At 43.0% G+C, this 17,059-nt stretch overlaps 1 protein-coding gene across 3 annotated transcripts in view; it reads left to right on the top strand.

Moving 5' to 3' along the window:
• The window catches only part of gatad2b (GATA zinc finger domain containing 2B), a 52,517-nt gene that overhangs the window by 19,950 nt on the left and 15,508 nt on the right, over positions 1-17,059 (top strand). For 2 of the 3 annotated variants that reach the window (XM_076753960.1, XM_076753962.1), the window contains exons 2-5: positions 9,620-10,000; positions 14,044-14,173; positions 14,721-14,852; positions 16,081-16,209. In XM_076753960.1, the coding sequence (XP_076610075.1) occupies positions 9,621-10,000; positions 14,044-14,173; positions 14,721-14,852; positions 16,081-16,209 (771 nt within the window). In that variant the 5' untranslated portion in view covers position 9,620. Of the gene's footprint in view, positions 1-7,777; positions 7,875-9,619; positions 10,001-14,043; positions 14,174-14,720; positions 14,853-16,080; positions 16,210-17,059 lie in introns of those variants that run through there. The other variant, XM_076753961.1, reaches the window with a different exon arrangement.

The following is a 17,059-nucleotide window of genomic DNA, read 5'->3' as shown; positions in this document are numbered from 1 at the left end:
CATTGTTGATATGTGAGGAGGAGTCTGCACAGGGTCTTTTATTTTGAAAATTGACCAGTTCCTCTATACTGCTCCTGTGTCTGATCGATCTCTGTGCATGCTGACACAACTTCACTTAATGCCCTTAGCCGAAGTTGTTGCCATTGGAGGCCTCATTTCTAGCCCTCCTCATGTAGGAGACATGTGGGTGCAGGGGGCTGCTCAGCCGGGTTCTCCCTCTGTTGAACCTGTTCACATGAGACAGATACCACAGGTTATTCTCTGACTGTCAGCGTTAGCAAAGAGCACAGTCATTGATACTATTCACTGATACACCAGAGAAATACATTTCTAAGAATGACCAAATGCCATACACATCCCCTCTCTCTCTCTCTCTCTCTCTCTCTCTCTCTCTCTCTCATTGACAAGTTAATAAAATTACATTTAAAGGCCCACTGTGTAGGATTTAGTGGCATCTAGTGGTGAGGTTGCAGATTGTAACCAAGTGAGCAACCCTTGCTTCATCGTCCCCTGCATTGCCCTCAGAAGCCCCTCTCTAGAGTCAGTGTTTGGTTTGTCCCTCCTATTCTGCTGTAGAAACATGGCAGACTTGCTGAAGAAGACTCGCTCTCTCTGTTGATATAAAGAGCTCATTCTAAGGTAACAAGAACACCATTCTTATTTTCAGGTGATTATACACTAATGAATGAAGAACTATGAATATTTTATGGCATTTCTGTCACTAAATCCTACAGCCAACCTTTAATTGATGTATCAAAACACTGATTTTCCATGTGACTCTTGTGAACTGCATTCAGTGCCCGGACTTTCTTTTCATCTGGACGATGCTGTTGAATGCGTTTCAGTGGAACGGCGTACAGCTAAAAGTGTCCAGACAGACCTTGACAAAATGTGGACACAATTAAACAACCAAGGTTTTGCCTACGTTAGGGCATTTTTTCACAGTTCCTAGGCAGAATGAAGGAAGGAAAAAAATATGCTGCTATGTTTTTGGTGTCACACAAGCCTGCACAGACACACACAGAGTCATGTGGAAGAGGTCCTCAGAGAGAGAGAGAGAGAGAGAGAGAGAGAGAGAGAGAGAGAGAACCACATCAGCAGATAGAAGTTCACTGAAGACTTTGGCTGCATGACTCTGCAGTCAGATGTTCTGTTGGAAATGAAAAAGTTCTGTCTGCTCCTGGTGATTGTAAGCAAAGAGGAGCCTGGTCGTGAGAGTAGCCTCCGTCCGACCTATCCGGTGTGTGTGAGCTGCAAGTGGAGGCTGTCCTGTAGATGATCCATTTGATAAGGAAAAAAAAAAAAAAAAGAATTCAGTGTTTGGTGAATTCATTGATATTATTACATTTTGAATATTTTTTTGACTTGTTGAAATTTGATTTATCCACCTCATGATGAGACAAAATGTGCTTAAATCGTAAAACACAAAATTCAGGAAAGTTGAAATGGAAAACAGGGAATTTGAGAAAAAATAGAACTGAATCTAAAAGAAATATAACAGATTTCATCAGGTCCTACACACATTAATCTACATACTGTGTAGTCTGCGTACAGGTGCCTGCATAGGACTGTAACCACTATAAAACATGAACCATCACAGCCGCAGTGCCACCAGCTCTGTGACCAGAGCATGTCCCCTCCAGCTCTGCTATCTTTACCTGCCATTTCTGTTAGAGCAGGCCAATCCCGATACAGGCTTTCACTTCAGAAACAAACTTATCGGTACCAATAAGAAGACCCTCAGTTTTGTCTGAAATCAGCTGAAGGAAATTGACATCCATTCCTTAATAGCTGTCAGGCAGTCAAGGAGGGCCCCATTATCACCCATGTCAATTGGCTTAACTGAAAAATACATCTGCATGTCATCGGCGTAGCAGTGGTGAGAGATACAATTAAACTGGTTAACCAGGGCGCTTAGAGGTAACATGTACAGTGAGAAAAGGATGCCGCTCACCCTATGTGACCTCAGCACAAAGTCCGACCATACACACAGCCCAGAGCTCAACACTGCTGCAATTAACATGACCTACATGCCGGCAGTAAGAACTGCTGATGGCTGCCTTCGTGCACTTCTGTATGATACTGACCAATGTGGACTACAGGCACCACGCATTTTGGTCTTGATCTTGCAGAGATTGTCCTTAGCAGCCATTTTGCTCCCATCTTACATTAAACTTTACAGTAAATCGCACTGATAGTACCAGTGAAACAGACCTGAGGTGAGGCAGAGCAGGATAAAAGTAGAGCCTCCTAATAATTTTGCAATGATGCTGCTGGCTGAAAATCAACAAAGTTTCCCTTTAATTGCCGAAAACAACATTTTTATATGTGTGTGTGTGTGTGTGTGTGTGTGTGTGTGTGTGTGTTTGTGTGTGTTTATATTTTCATCCTTTTCCTGTTGATGGGCAAACATAGGCAACCCTGGTATATATGGCCTGTTAGGCTACGTCCATACTAATTTGGGCCCTGCATGCAGGGCGAGGATGGCAATGCAGGGTAGTCCAGTAAAAACCACCAGGTCGTCCGGCAAAAAGGTTGAACCAAGTTCTGTTTTTGCTGCAACATTTGTTGCCAATGTCTGGAAAGGTTTTTGCATTGCCTAGTACACATTCCTGGTGGGTTATTCTCTAACTCAAATGCTGTATTCCTGCTGCTTACCTCACAGTCGTTGTCCCCACACATGTAATAGTTACTGCCATGACAGTTCCAGAGTTGTAAAATCCTGTCACCTTAAACATCTCAACCACATCAGTGCAACCCCTGATGTCTTCACGCAGGGCTCGGTAGTAAGTAAATCCCAGAGACCTAAAGCCATTTTCTCAGTAGCTGTACCCTAACAACAGTAACATGGTTACAAAGTGTCTTCCAAGTCAATGAAGAATATAGTGTTAAGTCAGAAAAATATTATTTGAATCAGAGAATAAGTGAAGAGGTAGACTTAAATGATACTGATTTGGGTTTCAGGGTCCTGCCAGTTTGTGCCATGGCCGCCATTTTGCACCAATCACCACCATTTTGATGGTAGGATTAATGGCGCAAATGGAGGCGGTTTGTGATTCGCAGCACCGGATGAGTAGTTGCACAATTTTTCCCCTTTTTTCTTTTTTTTCTTTTTTTTTGTCTTTAGGTAGAGATGGGAAGTCAGGGCTGACACATCTGGCTCCTGCAGCTCAGTGATAAGCCTGACATCCACCAATGAATCAAACTGTTGAAAAATGAAACGGAACGCTTCCCCAGTCGTGTGTAGAAAGCAGAGTCCACGAAAAGGAGAAGGTGGAGGTGGTGGAGAGACAGAAGGTAGACTGGGAGGAGAGGAGTTGCATCAGCCAAATGAATTGTCATGATGCAGATCATGCGTGAAATGAGCAGCAGATTCCTCAGTGCAGTTGCAAATGGCCTTATTACCATTACACTCAGTCAGCTGACAATGGGCCGTTTGACAAACAGTGTTAACCTGGTGTTGAGCCACACAGGACAGACCAGGACAGACCAGGACAGGACAGGACAGGACAGGACAGGAGGGAGCTCGCTGTTGTGGACTTACAAGAGGAGTGTGACTGTGATAAAAGGCCGCTGCTTTAATTCTATAAGGACGACATTTTAGCAGCAGCCATCTGATCGACAGCTCCGTGCATAAAGAACATGGTGTGTGTGTGTAGGCTGTGTGTGTTGGGGGATGGGAGGAGGGAATTAAGAGTTGGCATTATGTCAGGAGAGAGCTGCCATCTCTGCCTCCTTTCTAGCCCTACACACACACACACACACACACACACACACACACACACACACACACACACCCAGCCTACACACAAAGAGCGAGGATAGCGCAAGATGAAGAATAAAATCCCTCTGCTCTCAGTGTATCTTGGCTGTGTCACTCCTTTATTACCCCCCATACACACACACACGCCCGTGCACACATGCCTACAGACTCCATATCCACTTCTGATTGGCTCGTGTAATATGAACAAATGAAGCCCTCAGCTCTGGCTACATTTAAGGGGCCCCTGAAAGTAAGCATGTGTTTATTTTTACAGTGAAAGAGGGGGGAGGAAAAGACGGCGGGTTTGAGGAATTGGGGGAGGGTAGAGGATCAGGGAGGGGTTTCTTTGTGGTACTGTACAGCTGGAGCAGGAGAAGGGGTTACAAAATCCTGCCTTCTGTTGGAATGCTGTGTTGTACATGGATGTCTGGACACCGTCTATCGGCTGTTTCATGACAGAGGACTTCTTCGGCACTGCACACTGTGGAAGCATTGTGTTAATAGCGTGACGAGTCTTTGTCAGATTTTTGATAAAGATGTCTACCTGTCCAACTTTGTCTTGGTGTTGTCTTTAAGGTAACTGTGGGTTTGGCTCTAGGTGGAGCTACATTCGCTCTCTATCAACCTCCACCCTGTCTCTTTCTACCTCTCCGACCATGTCTCTTTTTCTTTTCTTTTTCCTTTATTACATTGGCCTGGCAGAGTGCCCAAAGCAAGAGGGTGGGGTGGATGGGAGGTGGTGGGAGGGATTATGGGAGGGGGGGTTGAGGAGAAAGAGGGAGGGAGAAAGAGTGTGTGGCTTGTGTAGCAGCTGACCGAAACAGTCATTATATTATGTAAAGGCAGTTGGCGGCGGCAGTGGCCGGGGGGAGGGGGAGAGGGAGGGGAAGGGTGTGGGGTGCCAGTTACTGACGCGCAGCGCAAGGCCGACCCTGATTGGCTCATCAGCGCCATTCTCAGTGGTGCTCTCTGGCTCATTAAAGGTGGATGTTCGGCCGAGAGGTTGCAGGAGCTGCTTATGTTTTCCTCTCAGCAAATGGAGGCGATGACTGGGCTCTGCAGCTGCGTCACAAATTAATTAGACAAGAAGAAGTAGTGACGGGGAGGGCCATATTGTGCGATCATTAAGACTCCTCCCTGTATTAAAGAGGCTGCTGTCGATGTGAGGAGGATAACAGAGACGTTACAGGAGGACAGAATGAACAGATTAGAGCAGTGGCAGCCACAGCACCGTGATACAATAGATGAGGGGAAACGATAGAACGACACCAGCAGGAATAATCTGCTAATAGGAAGCTGATTAAGTGATAACGAGGCCAATTAAATCTCTGTCTGAATTACAGTCACTGACACTCTGGCGCGCACGACTTTTTTTTGCCAAATTCAGTGTCAGTCCAGGTGCTGTTAATGCCGTGGTGCAGTGCTGCAAATGAAAGCATCCATTTGCATGTTTGGCCACACACATGATGCGCCGTCTGTCATGACGGAGCAGAAGCCTGCAGATTGAGTTGTTCACATCGAGAAAAACCACTCGCGGGTTCCAGTCGCTCAGCAGCTGACAGTGAAACACGTAGGATAGAATACACAAATGTGTTTTAACTCTGCTACAAATCATGAAAAGTCTACCAATAATGTTGATTTCGTGAAGTGTGGAAGTAAATGGAATGGCTGTGCCCAATAGTTGGAAGCGTCAAAGCTTTATTCATAACGCTGACGCTCGAATTCTCCATAAATATTCAATAGATGTTTATTGTGATGTTTATTCCACCTTTAGCTCATATCTGCTGCCTTACCGTCCAAACACAGCTCCACACGCTCACCAGAGCAGCTCCAGTCTGCAAACGCGGTCCCTCCGCCTGTCTGTGCAGAGTAGCCTTCAGTGGTGATAGGCTATTACTTGTGACATGTAACCAATCAGATGCTGCAGGCGGGACATTGAGTGAGACGACAGAGTGTGACTATAGACCGGGAGAGGCAGCTGTATGAGAGCTATATTTGTATGGGTTCATGTTGATGAAACCGATGAGTTATATTGATAAGTGAAGTTGATTTCATAAGAAACGATGAACTCTTTAATCGGATCAATCACATGATTCAAATTGACCCTTTTTTTTTAGCAGGGTTTTTTCCCTTTTTTGGAGGGGGGCTGGGTGATGATGAAAATATGATGACAGACATTCAAAGATTCATTGAAAAACTTCAGTAGAACCTTTGAGTGTAAAGAGAATCATATTCAGTGAAGTCCTAATAAATGGAAGCCTGTGATTTGCTCAGCAGTCAGCAGTAATATTGTTTATGATTTGTAGAAAATGGACTAAAACACGCCAAATCACTGGCACACAATTGTTGTATTTTGCCGTCAAAACCAGTCTTTGAAAACATATTTGTTTCTATCCTGTAGGCTGAGTGTTTTCACTATTGAAATTGTACAGGTGCTCAGAAAATGAGTGCCAAGGTGTCGCTGTGGCCTTGATGTGAAAACTGCTTTTTAGTACTCTTCCTGGGTTCAAACTTTGGACCCAGTTGGGGTGACGGTACTCACCACTGATACAATGCCTGCCCTTCTTTGCAGCTTTAGTCATTGTTTTGTGAGTCGTGCTCAATCCAGCCACCAGCTATTATAGTAAGTACAGCTTCCATCATGCGTGAACTGTTACATAAACTTTGAACTCTGAAAATAGGATTTCAGCTGGCTGATTTATTGAGATGGGTTTCTTTGCTTGCCATAGAAAAAGTGAAGCAGTGAGCTCTTCCAGTGAAACATGCTGTGGATTAGTGGACCTTTTCAGGTGTTTGCCACAGGTAGAGCTCACTGAGGTCATAGCCCTGACGGCTTCTCAGCAGTGCTTCACCTGGTGGTTGTGCATCCAGTAGCATGTCATGGTAATGTCTAGCATTGTTAGATTTACTGTTAGCTGCCTGAGCAGGTGTCATGTCTGACACCTTGGTGATAAGTCTGTGTTAAATGCTTGTGTAATTCTAGATTCTTTTTTTTTTTTTCATATTGTCACTTGTTGAGGTTGATATATTGGGGGCACTTCCTAAACTTGTGGCTTTAAGTGACTAATGCAGTCTAACTCTTACCATGAGTTTCTTACTCATGCTGCTTTTACACACTAACAATGTGAAAGATTCCTGTGGTCACAACTCTTTCAGTAATTACTTAAAATTTGTATAAATATGGAGTATTTATAAGGTAAGGTGTTATGTGTTGCAGAGGTGTTCTGGTGGATTGCAATTTCTGATACAGAGTTTCCTGTGATTTTGTCCACATAGATCAATTTTAGAAAACTTGGTAAGATTTAAAAACAGTGCTGCAAGCTGAACAATAACCATAAAGCTGTCACTGCAGAACCCAACCATCAGGAGTAATGAAAGACTGTGGGTCCGGATGGGACCCCGTTTCAGTCACCTACTCTACACTATAGCCCTCCTTTAGTGGTCTGCAACATCTGGATTTGAAACGGGGCCTGCAGGAAGTCTATAGTGACTCTTTCTGCTTTGTCATTTCCTCGTGCAGCTTGCGCTGTGCTACAGCTTCTTGATTGGTTCACTGCTCTGTCAGCCTCCATGCTGAAGCCAGTCACATGACTAAGCTAATGTGCTCATAAGACTTGGATTGTTGTTGTCCTTACAAAAGTCTTCCTTACTGGTATGAATCACATGGTAACACACACACACACACACACACACACACACACACACACACACACACATCAAACATTTCTCAAATGTATTTGTCACCGTCAAGTACAGAGATCCAGGCTATTCTTAGCCTGCTGTGGTTTAACCCACTTCCATCTGAATGAGCTTACCATCAGCTGCTCATATTGTCTGATTATTTATTTATCCCTGTTGCATCCTGGCATTCACTGCACTGATTCGCATGTCACTGGGGTTATTATGGTTAGTTAAAAATCTTAATTGGACTCAGGTGGTGTTGGAAAGGGAACGCTCCCTGCTCTGCCTCATCGCACAGTGTTGGGTTTGTTTTACCGTGCTACCAGAGGGACTTCACACTGGCAGTGTTGGTCAAGAATCGATTTCATGGTCTGTAGTGGATGAGTTTTAAGGATTTTGGTGGACCCCTGACAATCTAGCACCACCTCAGGTAGGACTGTACCGGAATCAGGATATCCAGGGTCGACTCAGGCTAGGCTTCTGCTCGACACCGTGTCCTCAGCACAAGGGTACATGCATCTAAAATGATGTCATCACATCTGTTGCGTCTAGCGCAAAGGCTCCGCAGGTCTTGCAGGCACTCGGTCGTGCACCTCCCAATTTGTGCAGCTAGGTGTGCACTGCAGTGCACTGGCCGATGAGGTTCACCTCTGCAGACATTTTTATGACCCTTCATTGAGACATGGGGCAACTGCTCATTTGTATATAGTTTGGGTTTTTTCTTTTAGATTCGCAACGTGTGTGTCAGCAATATTACGTTTTTGTATTCTCGATGTTTCTGTCTGTGGCATGTCTATTCTTTATACTGAGAACATTAGCACACTTTTTTTTACACTTTACGGTTCAATAAATAGATTCCAAGTAATAATATTAAAATAAACAGATTTTTCCTTTTAATAGCCACAAACAGGTGAATGTACGCTCAGTACAGAGGAGCTGTAGGGCAGCACACGTCCTGTAGATATGTTCAATTTATGATGATCTTCTGGTAAACACTCATTGAATTCTTGCCTCCTCACAGAATGCTGTGTTTGTTCACTTCCTGCTGTTGGAGAATTACTGCAGTGAACAACGCATTGAGCATTAAGGCCACTATGTGGGCTTGTAAATCACACACAATCAATGGAGGCCTGTGCTTCAGTGCTCGTGCGAGTAGAAACAAAACTTCAGTCGGCACTAGAAGCTCATGCGTTAGCTCAGTATTTAATTTGTCTTGTGCTTGTGGTTCCTACTTTTTCTGATCAGTAGATACCTTTATGCCTCGCTGACAGCGACCATTATGTTTTCAGGTTGGCCGTATGCCCCATTGTCAGAAACGCAGAAAATTTCCTCAAATTTGCCACAAATGTCCACTTGATCTCATGGATGAGTCAATCAGATTTCGGTGGTCAAAGGTCACTCCATTTTGCCATATTGAATACATTTAATGCATTTTATTCAATTCCTTCAAAGTCTTCACTACATACATCATATGACTTTTGGCAGATGTGGATGTAAAGTACAACTTGACTGGTTAGTGGAGTAATTCTAGTCTGTTTCTATAAATATGGTGTGTTTGCTCCTTCATATACAGCACCTTACCTGTGATTACGAGAACTGTTACAGGCCAGCTCAGCTCCCATGCAGAGCTTTCCACATAGTCAGAAAAATAAAAAGTGTGTGTCCTGTGCATAGTTTAGTCTCTCCTTATTGGCTGCTGACAGCTCTCTGTCAGCCAAAGAGCCAATCACAGTATAGGTGGTTGTTTTATGTATATCATTACACCTGGCTGCAAACTCCAGGTGTGGTGCTGTCACTGATCCATTGTGATCTCAGTGTGTTCTGCATTACATCGTGCTTCTCCTGAGCTCAATAAGAATATCCAAAAACCAAACACATGTTCATATCAGGTGGAAATGGAGACAGACAGTTTTAATCCAGGTTTAAATGTAAAATGGCAACCACGTTACAACATTATATAGTGTGTGTGTGTGTGTGTGTGTGTGTGTGTGTGTGTGTGTGTGTGTGTGTGTATGTGTATAAAGGCACAATTTGTGCTTCTGATTAAGTGTATCTTTGCATTAAGCCACATGGAAAAGTGTATTTGGGTGTTTGACTTCAGTCTAGTTAGGGGTTTGAGATCCTGATCATTGATGTCTGATGTGGCTCTGCTGTCCTTTCTGTCCACTCTTGCAGGATGGAGCGGATGTCTGAGGAGGCGCTGAGGCTCAACCTGTTGAAGCGAGGCCTGGAGTCACCCAGCGAGCGAGAGGAGGCACTAGCCAAGCGCCTCAAAATGGAGGGCCACGAGGCCATGGAGCGCCTCAAGATGCTGGCGCTACTTAAACGCAAAGACCTAGCTGACTTAGCAGCCCTGGAGGTAGCAGGGCCCCTGGGAGATGGGAAGGGCCCCGGGGCCAGCAACCTCCACCACCAGAGCCTGATGGGTGCTGCTTATGAGGAGAAGCTGAATGGGAGTCTGAGGCTGGGAGGCCACGGCGGCCATCTTGGACCCAGTAAGAATGGAAAGGAGAACATCCTGGATGAGCCAGTGGATATGAGCGCAGGGAGAAGATGGTGAGAATAAAGTGTTTACACAGAAGTGCCACAGTGGACTAGGGGCTGTAAGAGAAGGCAAAGGAATGGATAACTGTCTCCCTCTGAAACTCTAGTCTGTACAGAGAGGAAAGAACTTCTCTGCTTGTTAATCCATTCATTATAGCTGGGATGAGAGTTAATGGGGGTTACAATTCATCGTTGGTGCTAGTTAAAATTCTAATTATTATTGACTAATAAGTCAATGGACAGATGATAAAATGTACAGATGTGTCTCACAAAAAGTTTTGTGTCTGTGGCCAAAAGTTTCAAAGACACGACTGGGAGGTTGTTGTTAGTAATGTTTCCAAAAGATACACCAAACCATTTCATTGTCACAGTAGAATAAAACACACAACTGTTACATCAGTAATGCAGAAAAAGTTTTATATTTTCCATGTGCCACAGAGCACCGACAGTATGCAGGTTTTCATGCCAGTAGATCCTTTTCCCAGCAGACATTTGGACTTGCCATAGTAGGAAAAGCGCCGATGTTGCAATGATATTAACAGTGACCCTTTAGTGACTTTTGTATTCAAGTGTCGCAGCAAGCCATGACAGTATGACAGTGAGCCCGCATGAACAATACCAGGACCCTGAAAGTGAAGTCAACCGTCGTCCATTTGATTTTTTTTCCACCTGTGCTTTTCCTACTTTCACATGTCAGCATGTATTCTATAATAAAAAGAGCCTATTGATCCCCTCAGCAGCTCATTAACAGGGTCCCCCTCTACCTGAAAGAGTGCTAACCAGAGGGTGGAGCCTTTGGTCAGAACAAAGACCTGCAGACTGCTCATCTCAGCAGCACATGGTTGTCATATCCTAACCCAAGCATACAGTATCAGCTGGCATTATGTGTTCCAAACCACATACAGGTGAACATTAAATATTGTAAACGTGACTCCAGGCTGGGACTGGTGTTTTACACGGTACCAAACACCTACCACATATAGTTACGATTATAATCTTGCTTCTAAATGAAAAGAATCTTGCTCTTTTTAAACCAGACAGCAGAGGACTTCAAAGTAAACTCAACATTAGCAAAAAATTACCTTCAATAATGACAAAATGCTATCAAGTTAAATATGTAACTGAGGACTCTGCTTACAGCTCTGCACTGAAGTTGTTTGAGCTAACATTAGCTTCAAAGACAGAAGGAGTTGCTCACCATGCTTTTGGTCTTTTGAACAGTTTATACCATAATGATAGAGAGTGGTCCTTTTTTCTTGACAAAACCATCTTTGGCTAGGTGTAAACAGGACCAACACAGATATACACAGAGCTTATTAACCAGAAAACAGCACAGAGTTTCATTTTGTAGGTTGCCCAATGTTAATTAATTTGCTTCAATATATATATACACACACACACACACACACACACACACACACAGTGAGGACTGTGGGCTAAACCTTGCACCTCTCACAACTTGGTCAGACCACAGGCTATAATCAATGTCATAACTTGTTACTGTTACTTTGAAAACCTGATGAAAATTTTAAATTTTTGTTATCAAAAAACTAGAATGATATTATTTGGGCAGAGTTGTGGTGCAGCAGAGAGGATTTGAGGCTGTGTCTTACAATAACTCTATTCACAACTCAAATAAATACAATGAAAAATCTATTTAAAAAACAAGTCTGGAACCATCTTCCTATAGATGGATTTACCCACAAACTCGGCAACCTGGCGAGAAGGCTTCAGTCATGGAGCTGACCAAGAACCTAATGGTCACTGCAACAGGGCCTCACAACTAGTGATGCACCGATCCCACGTTTGTCAGACCAAGTTCATTACGTTTGGGTACTTGAAAATGCAGAGTAGTGAAAGGAGTTCTTAATAGTACCACGATAGTTCTAACATGCTCTGTGCATACTCACAGACTGACAGACAGAGTTTGGATCAGGTACAGTTGTAATGCAGTAGAGTGTTTTTTCCTGTGTCAATGAAGTGTCGCTTGATGGCTTGGTCTGTTTCCTTGGTGAAAAGCCTCTGAAGGACAGTCACAGCAAGAGTCACATCTGATGCCAAAGCATCAGAGGAGCTCACTTTTTCAGTTAACGCCTCAAATGGAGCCACAGCAGATAGAATTTTTTCCAGAAGTGTCCACTGGTGAGCAGTGAGATTTTCTGGGAGGGAGTTCATATTTGGACACAAATATTCCCAGTGCCTGCTTCTGCCCAATGACAGAATGTTTGGTAATAGTCTGTCTGTGATGTGGTGATGGCTTGGACATTCATACCTCAGTAAAGTGGCGTTGGGTGCCATACTATCAGAGTAGTTTAACGAGTACATGTACATGCGCACAGTATCGAACCTAGTGCCTAATACTGGTTTCGGTATGGGGACATCACTTCTCACAAATCCTCCAGAAATGGTAGAACTTGGAAGAAGGGCAGTCAATAAGGTCTCTGAAGCAGAGAGGCAAAACAAGCCATTCCTGAGTAAAGGACAACTGTCAGAAAACATCCGTGCAGAGTCAGCTTGGCAGAACCTGAGAGGGTGGGCTGGGGAGAACAGGAGTAACTGCCCACAGCCTGTGGAGACCTACCTTAAGACCTCAAGGGGTCTGAAAACTTTGAGCTTGAATGAAGCTATATAATGTTTCCATTGAGAATCCAAACAAACTCTACATTATAATTTCACACAATATTATGTCCTGACAGACATGAAACTTGACATAAACATTAAATATTTTTGTAATAACACTAATACAATAGGATTCAATACCATAGATAAGCAAATATACATAGTATGATGATCGCCACTTTTCAAACAATAGTATACTGTGAAACCGGTACACTGCTGCAACCCTACTGAGACATCATTTCACACGTTTCCCTGAAATTCACTCTGATAGATCTGAGGCCACATGGATAAAGCTGCATAGGACCCAAACCAAAAGTTTCCATACATACAAAAGACAATTGTTCTCAGGGTATGCACTGAAATGGCCCTTTATAAATCACAACCAACTGGTGGACTCATGGACACATCCCACCAATAAACATGTATTGTCAATGCAAAAGCCCTCATGAATATTGATATTCATACAGTATTGTTCCCGTGGAGAACAGCAGTGGTGTTACAAAGACTGAGAGGCTGATGGCTGCAGCAGCTGTTAATGCAGTCAGTTCACCATACAGGACAATTCCTGAAATCAAACAAAATTGTCAGACATGAAGGTGGATGCGTTAAACCCTTTGCTGCATGCTGTCAGAATGTGGACCGGTGGTATTTGTTATGTATGTGTATAGATACATGGACTACATAGCTAATGAAAGCAAAAAAGAAACCGCAACATGTTTTTCTCAATTTTTTATAGTGGATATATGCATGCAGGTGGCGAAGAGATGTCGGGTGAGGTGGCTGGAGAAGACAGAGTGTGGCAGCTGCAGCAGCATCTCCAGTGTGCTCTGTGTAGCAGAGTCATGTGTTCACTGAAGCCATTTTGCAAACGATTAGAAAACTAAAAAATGAAATATGCACAGTGTTAGATTTTGTTTAGATTCTACCTACAGAATCTACTCTGTTTTCTAATTCTGTAACTGATCAGGATAATTCCATCATTTAGGTAATGTGGTTGGAGGTGAGATTAAACCCGGATGTTCAGTGCGTTAGCATTTCAGTGCGACATTATAAGTTTTTCTAAATCCCAGCTGATCTGTGGTAAGTGGCATACGCATCTTTCCAGCCCTGTTTGTGTGTATGAAATTTAACTATGGTCCCTAGTATCTTAAGACACTTTGGGATATCGGCTAGAATTTTAAATAAAGTTCTGTTTGGGTTATTTAACTGAAATATAAAGACATGTTTAAAGGAAAATTTGGAAATCACCCAGACAACCTTGCCAGCAGTCCTCACATCCAGCTTCACCAAAGTGGGTTGAACTACCTGATAAACTGAGCAAACAACTGGATAACTCCAGATCACGTTTTGAGAAACTGGCAGATATCGTGAAGAACATGCACTATAGAGGTTCAAGTCAGTGACGGGACATTTTTTCTTCTTGTTTCCCCATGAAGTGAGGCAGACCATGACAGACGAACTCCGTCTCCAGACGTCATCATCCTGTCAGACAACGAGGCGTCCAGTCCCAGAACAACTCCTCGTCCTGATGAGCGCCTGCACCAGGCCAACTTGGATATGTTCAAGGTAAAACCATCAACAACAGTCACTTCACCTCTGCACAGCTTAAACCTCAATAAAATGTCAGTCAGGGCTGTCAAACTTAATGTCTCTATAGTCCTGGATTAATCAACATGATTAATGCACCAGTGAGATATTAAAGCTATAGAGCATGCATGACAACAGGACTTCCCTTCCTAAGGCTTTCTGTCATCACGTGGAAGAATCATCATGATGATAAAAATCATTTAGAAAATACAGTAGAAATTAAAATTACTAGGAAATCCCTATCAGAAGTACAAATACAGTCCATCAGGTTTATTAAAAGAAATAAAAAAAACCCTTATCACAAATAACTCAGCATCAACATTAGCGTGTAATCCAGTCTGTACATCTAAACACTACACACAGGTCAGATTTTTGCTTTTAACTTCTTTAACTGCTTTTATTTAAATGTGTATTTAAATAGGCTATTACCTCAGAGGTGTGTGATAAGTTGCCTTAAATTTGCCATCTGGATACCATGTGTCACTAATTGTGCATGTGTGCATGTATGTGTGTGTGTGTGTTCCAGGGGAAGACAGGAGAGGAGAGGCAGCAGATGATCAAAGCTCTGAGAGAGGAGCTGCGTCTGGAGGAGGCTCGCCTGGTGCTGCTCAAGAAGCTCAGACAGAGTCAGATGCAGAAGGAGAACGTGGTGCAGAAGGTCAGTGCTGCTGCTGCACTTCATTCACTGATTACACCGCTGGTCATCCAGTCATCTGTGCCTTGACTTTACTTCAGTGTTTCTATTTTATGTTGCTTAAAACTGTACTTCTACAGTACATGTCAGAGGACAATATTGTTCTTTTTGCTCCACTGTGTTGGTCTGACAGCTGCAGTTACAGATTACTTCACACATTCAGATTTTAGTACAAAATGGAGTCAGATAATAACTTCTGATATATTATTATTATAGATTAAAACACCAGCAGCAGTGATGAGCTAGCTCAAAGTTCAGTTCACACAGATTGATACTGTATGAACCAGTTCACTTTTATTTGAGCTGCAGTGCACATATTCATGAGCTGCAAAGGCTGCAGACCTCCTATAACGTAGTCTAGTTAGTTGGAAATCTGTCTGCTTGTTTGGAAACAAAGGTAACTGATCCGGAATTTGCAAAATTTCTGGGAATCATCCTTCACTCGTACACATTTGCAAAGACTGGTCAGTTGCTTCACGTTGATGTATCATTTCAAATTCTTTTCCTATAGTTTGTTGAAAGTTGTGAGCGTAGTTCTGTAAGTGTTGTATGGTGATTTAGTTTGATTTGAAAAGTTTAGACTGTAACTTGAACAGTAACTGAAGCAGACAGAATGTTCACTATGAAGGATTAATATCAGACCAGTAATGTCACGACCCAGCAGACATGTGGTATCAGGAAGCTGCTTTTATGCTCTGAAGTCTGTCATCGACCAGTAGTCGATAGTTCAAGCCATTAGGCAACTATTAAGGGGCAGCCCTAGCAATGTGCCATAGCAGAAAACAACCATGGCCAGAATTTCGAACTCTGACTACCTGCTCTTGAGACAATGACCATTTCCATTGTCAAAAATATTATGTAGACTGATCCTAGCATTACTCAATCAGGGGTCAAGTGTCTGCACATTAGAACACTGGTGTGCTTTAAACATTGTTAACAGTATTTGATACAAATACGTGATCAGTATTAAATGTGCTAAACTTGTAAAGTCATTGGTAAGCTTTTTCAAGTTGGCTGTTATTATGGTCAAGCTGTAAGTGCACTACTGTAATATGATCTAAAATATGATCTGGAGTGTGAAGTAAAGCCTCTTCTGTCCAACAGCAAGGGTTACATATACATGTTAGTGTCAGAGAAATCTCAGCTGTTAGTTTTATTGCACTGTTAATGCCATGTTGTTTTTTGCATGCAGGTTCCGGTGGTCCAGAATGCTGCATCCTCTGTGCAGCCTCCGCCCATCCACAGCTCTCCTGGCCTGGGGAAGCTGCCTGTGAGGCCAGGCCTGCACAACCCTGAGCCCCAGAACCTCCGCACTGCACAGGTAACCACTTCACCTCTGCACCTCCAGAGTTTAAGGAGAGGGTAAACCGTGGTTTGAAATCAGCAGAAACACAGTGAGCAGTTCCACTACAATAAAATGACTCAGAGCTGAAGTGCCGAACTTCAGGTTATTTTATTAGTTCTACTTAATTTTGGTCTTTGGGGGGTTTTTTTTATTTTTGGGAGGGGGTTTCACTTGACTTGGTCTTGAATCCAAACTAGTTATTTGTAACACCAGAATATGTCTTCAAGTAGAGCTACCTTACTTAAGCAGTTTTCATTTTAAAGTCTACCTACAACTTCAATATTATTATTAGTCCTGAGTATGTCTACTGGTCATGGTTAGTACTACTCAAACAAACAGTTGTGTGATATAATGTCTAATAATAAATCTAAATAATTACAAATTTATAACACAAAAGCACTGAGGTGTGGAGTTTGAAGGACAGGGGCCATTTACCAGGCAGAGAGGATTGAAGGAAAATGCTACTGGACTGTGGGAAATGTAGGATGCAGTGTTTTGGAGATTGACCCTTACTAGGGACTAAAACATAGGATGCGTCGGCCTCTGCTGCACACATTTTGACCATTCTTTTTTGTTTTGTTTTGAATCTGTCTCTTGTGAGTCCCCTAACTTCACTGAAATGCAACTCTAAATCACTGGAGGACTTCTCTAATGGGACCAAAGGACCTTGTTGTTTTGGGGGCGAACCCTAATTTTGTCAGTCTATTGACTGACAAAATCTATGTAATTTGACTTTGTTTAGTCTTGTCTTGGCTTTGACTTAAGTGGTCTCGATTACAACCCTGAAATTCCATTTGGAGGAATCAAAAGCAAAGCACAGATGCCT

Source organism: Chaetodon auriga, chromosome 17 (assembly GCF_051107435.1).
Source record: "Chaetodon auriga isolate fChaAug3 chromosome 17, fChaAug3.hap1, whole genome shotgun sequence".
Classification (NCBI taxonomy): Eukaryota; Metazoa; Chordata; class Actinopteri; order Chaetodontiformes; family Chaetodontidae; genus Chaetodon; species Chaetodon auriga.
The sequence above is the reverse complement of the archived record's forward strand: the minus strand, read 5'-3'. Positions and strand labels throughout refer to the sequence as shown.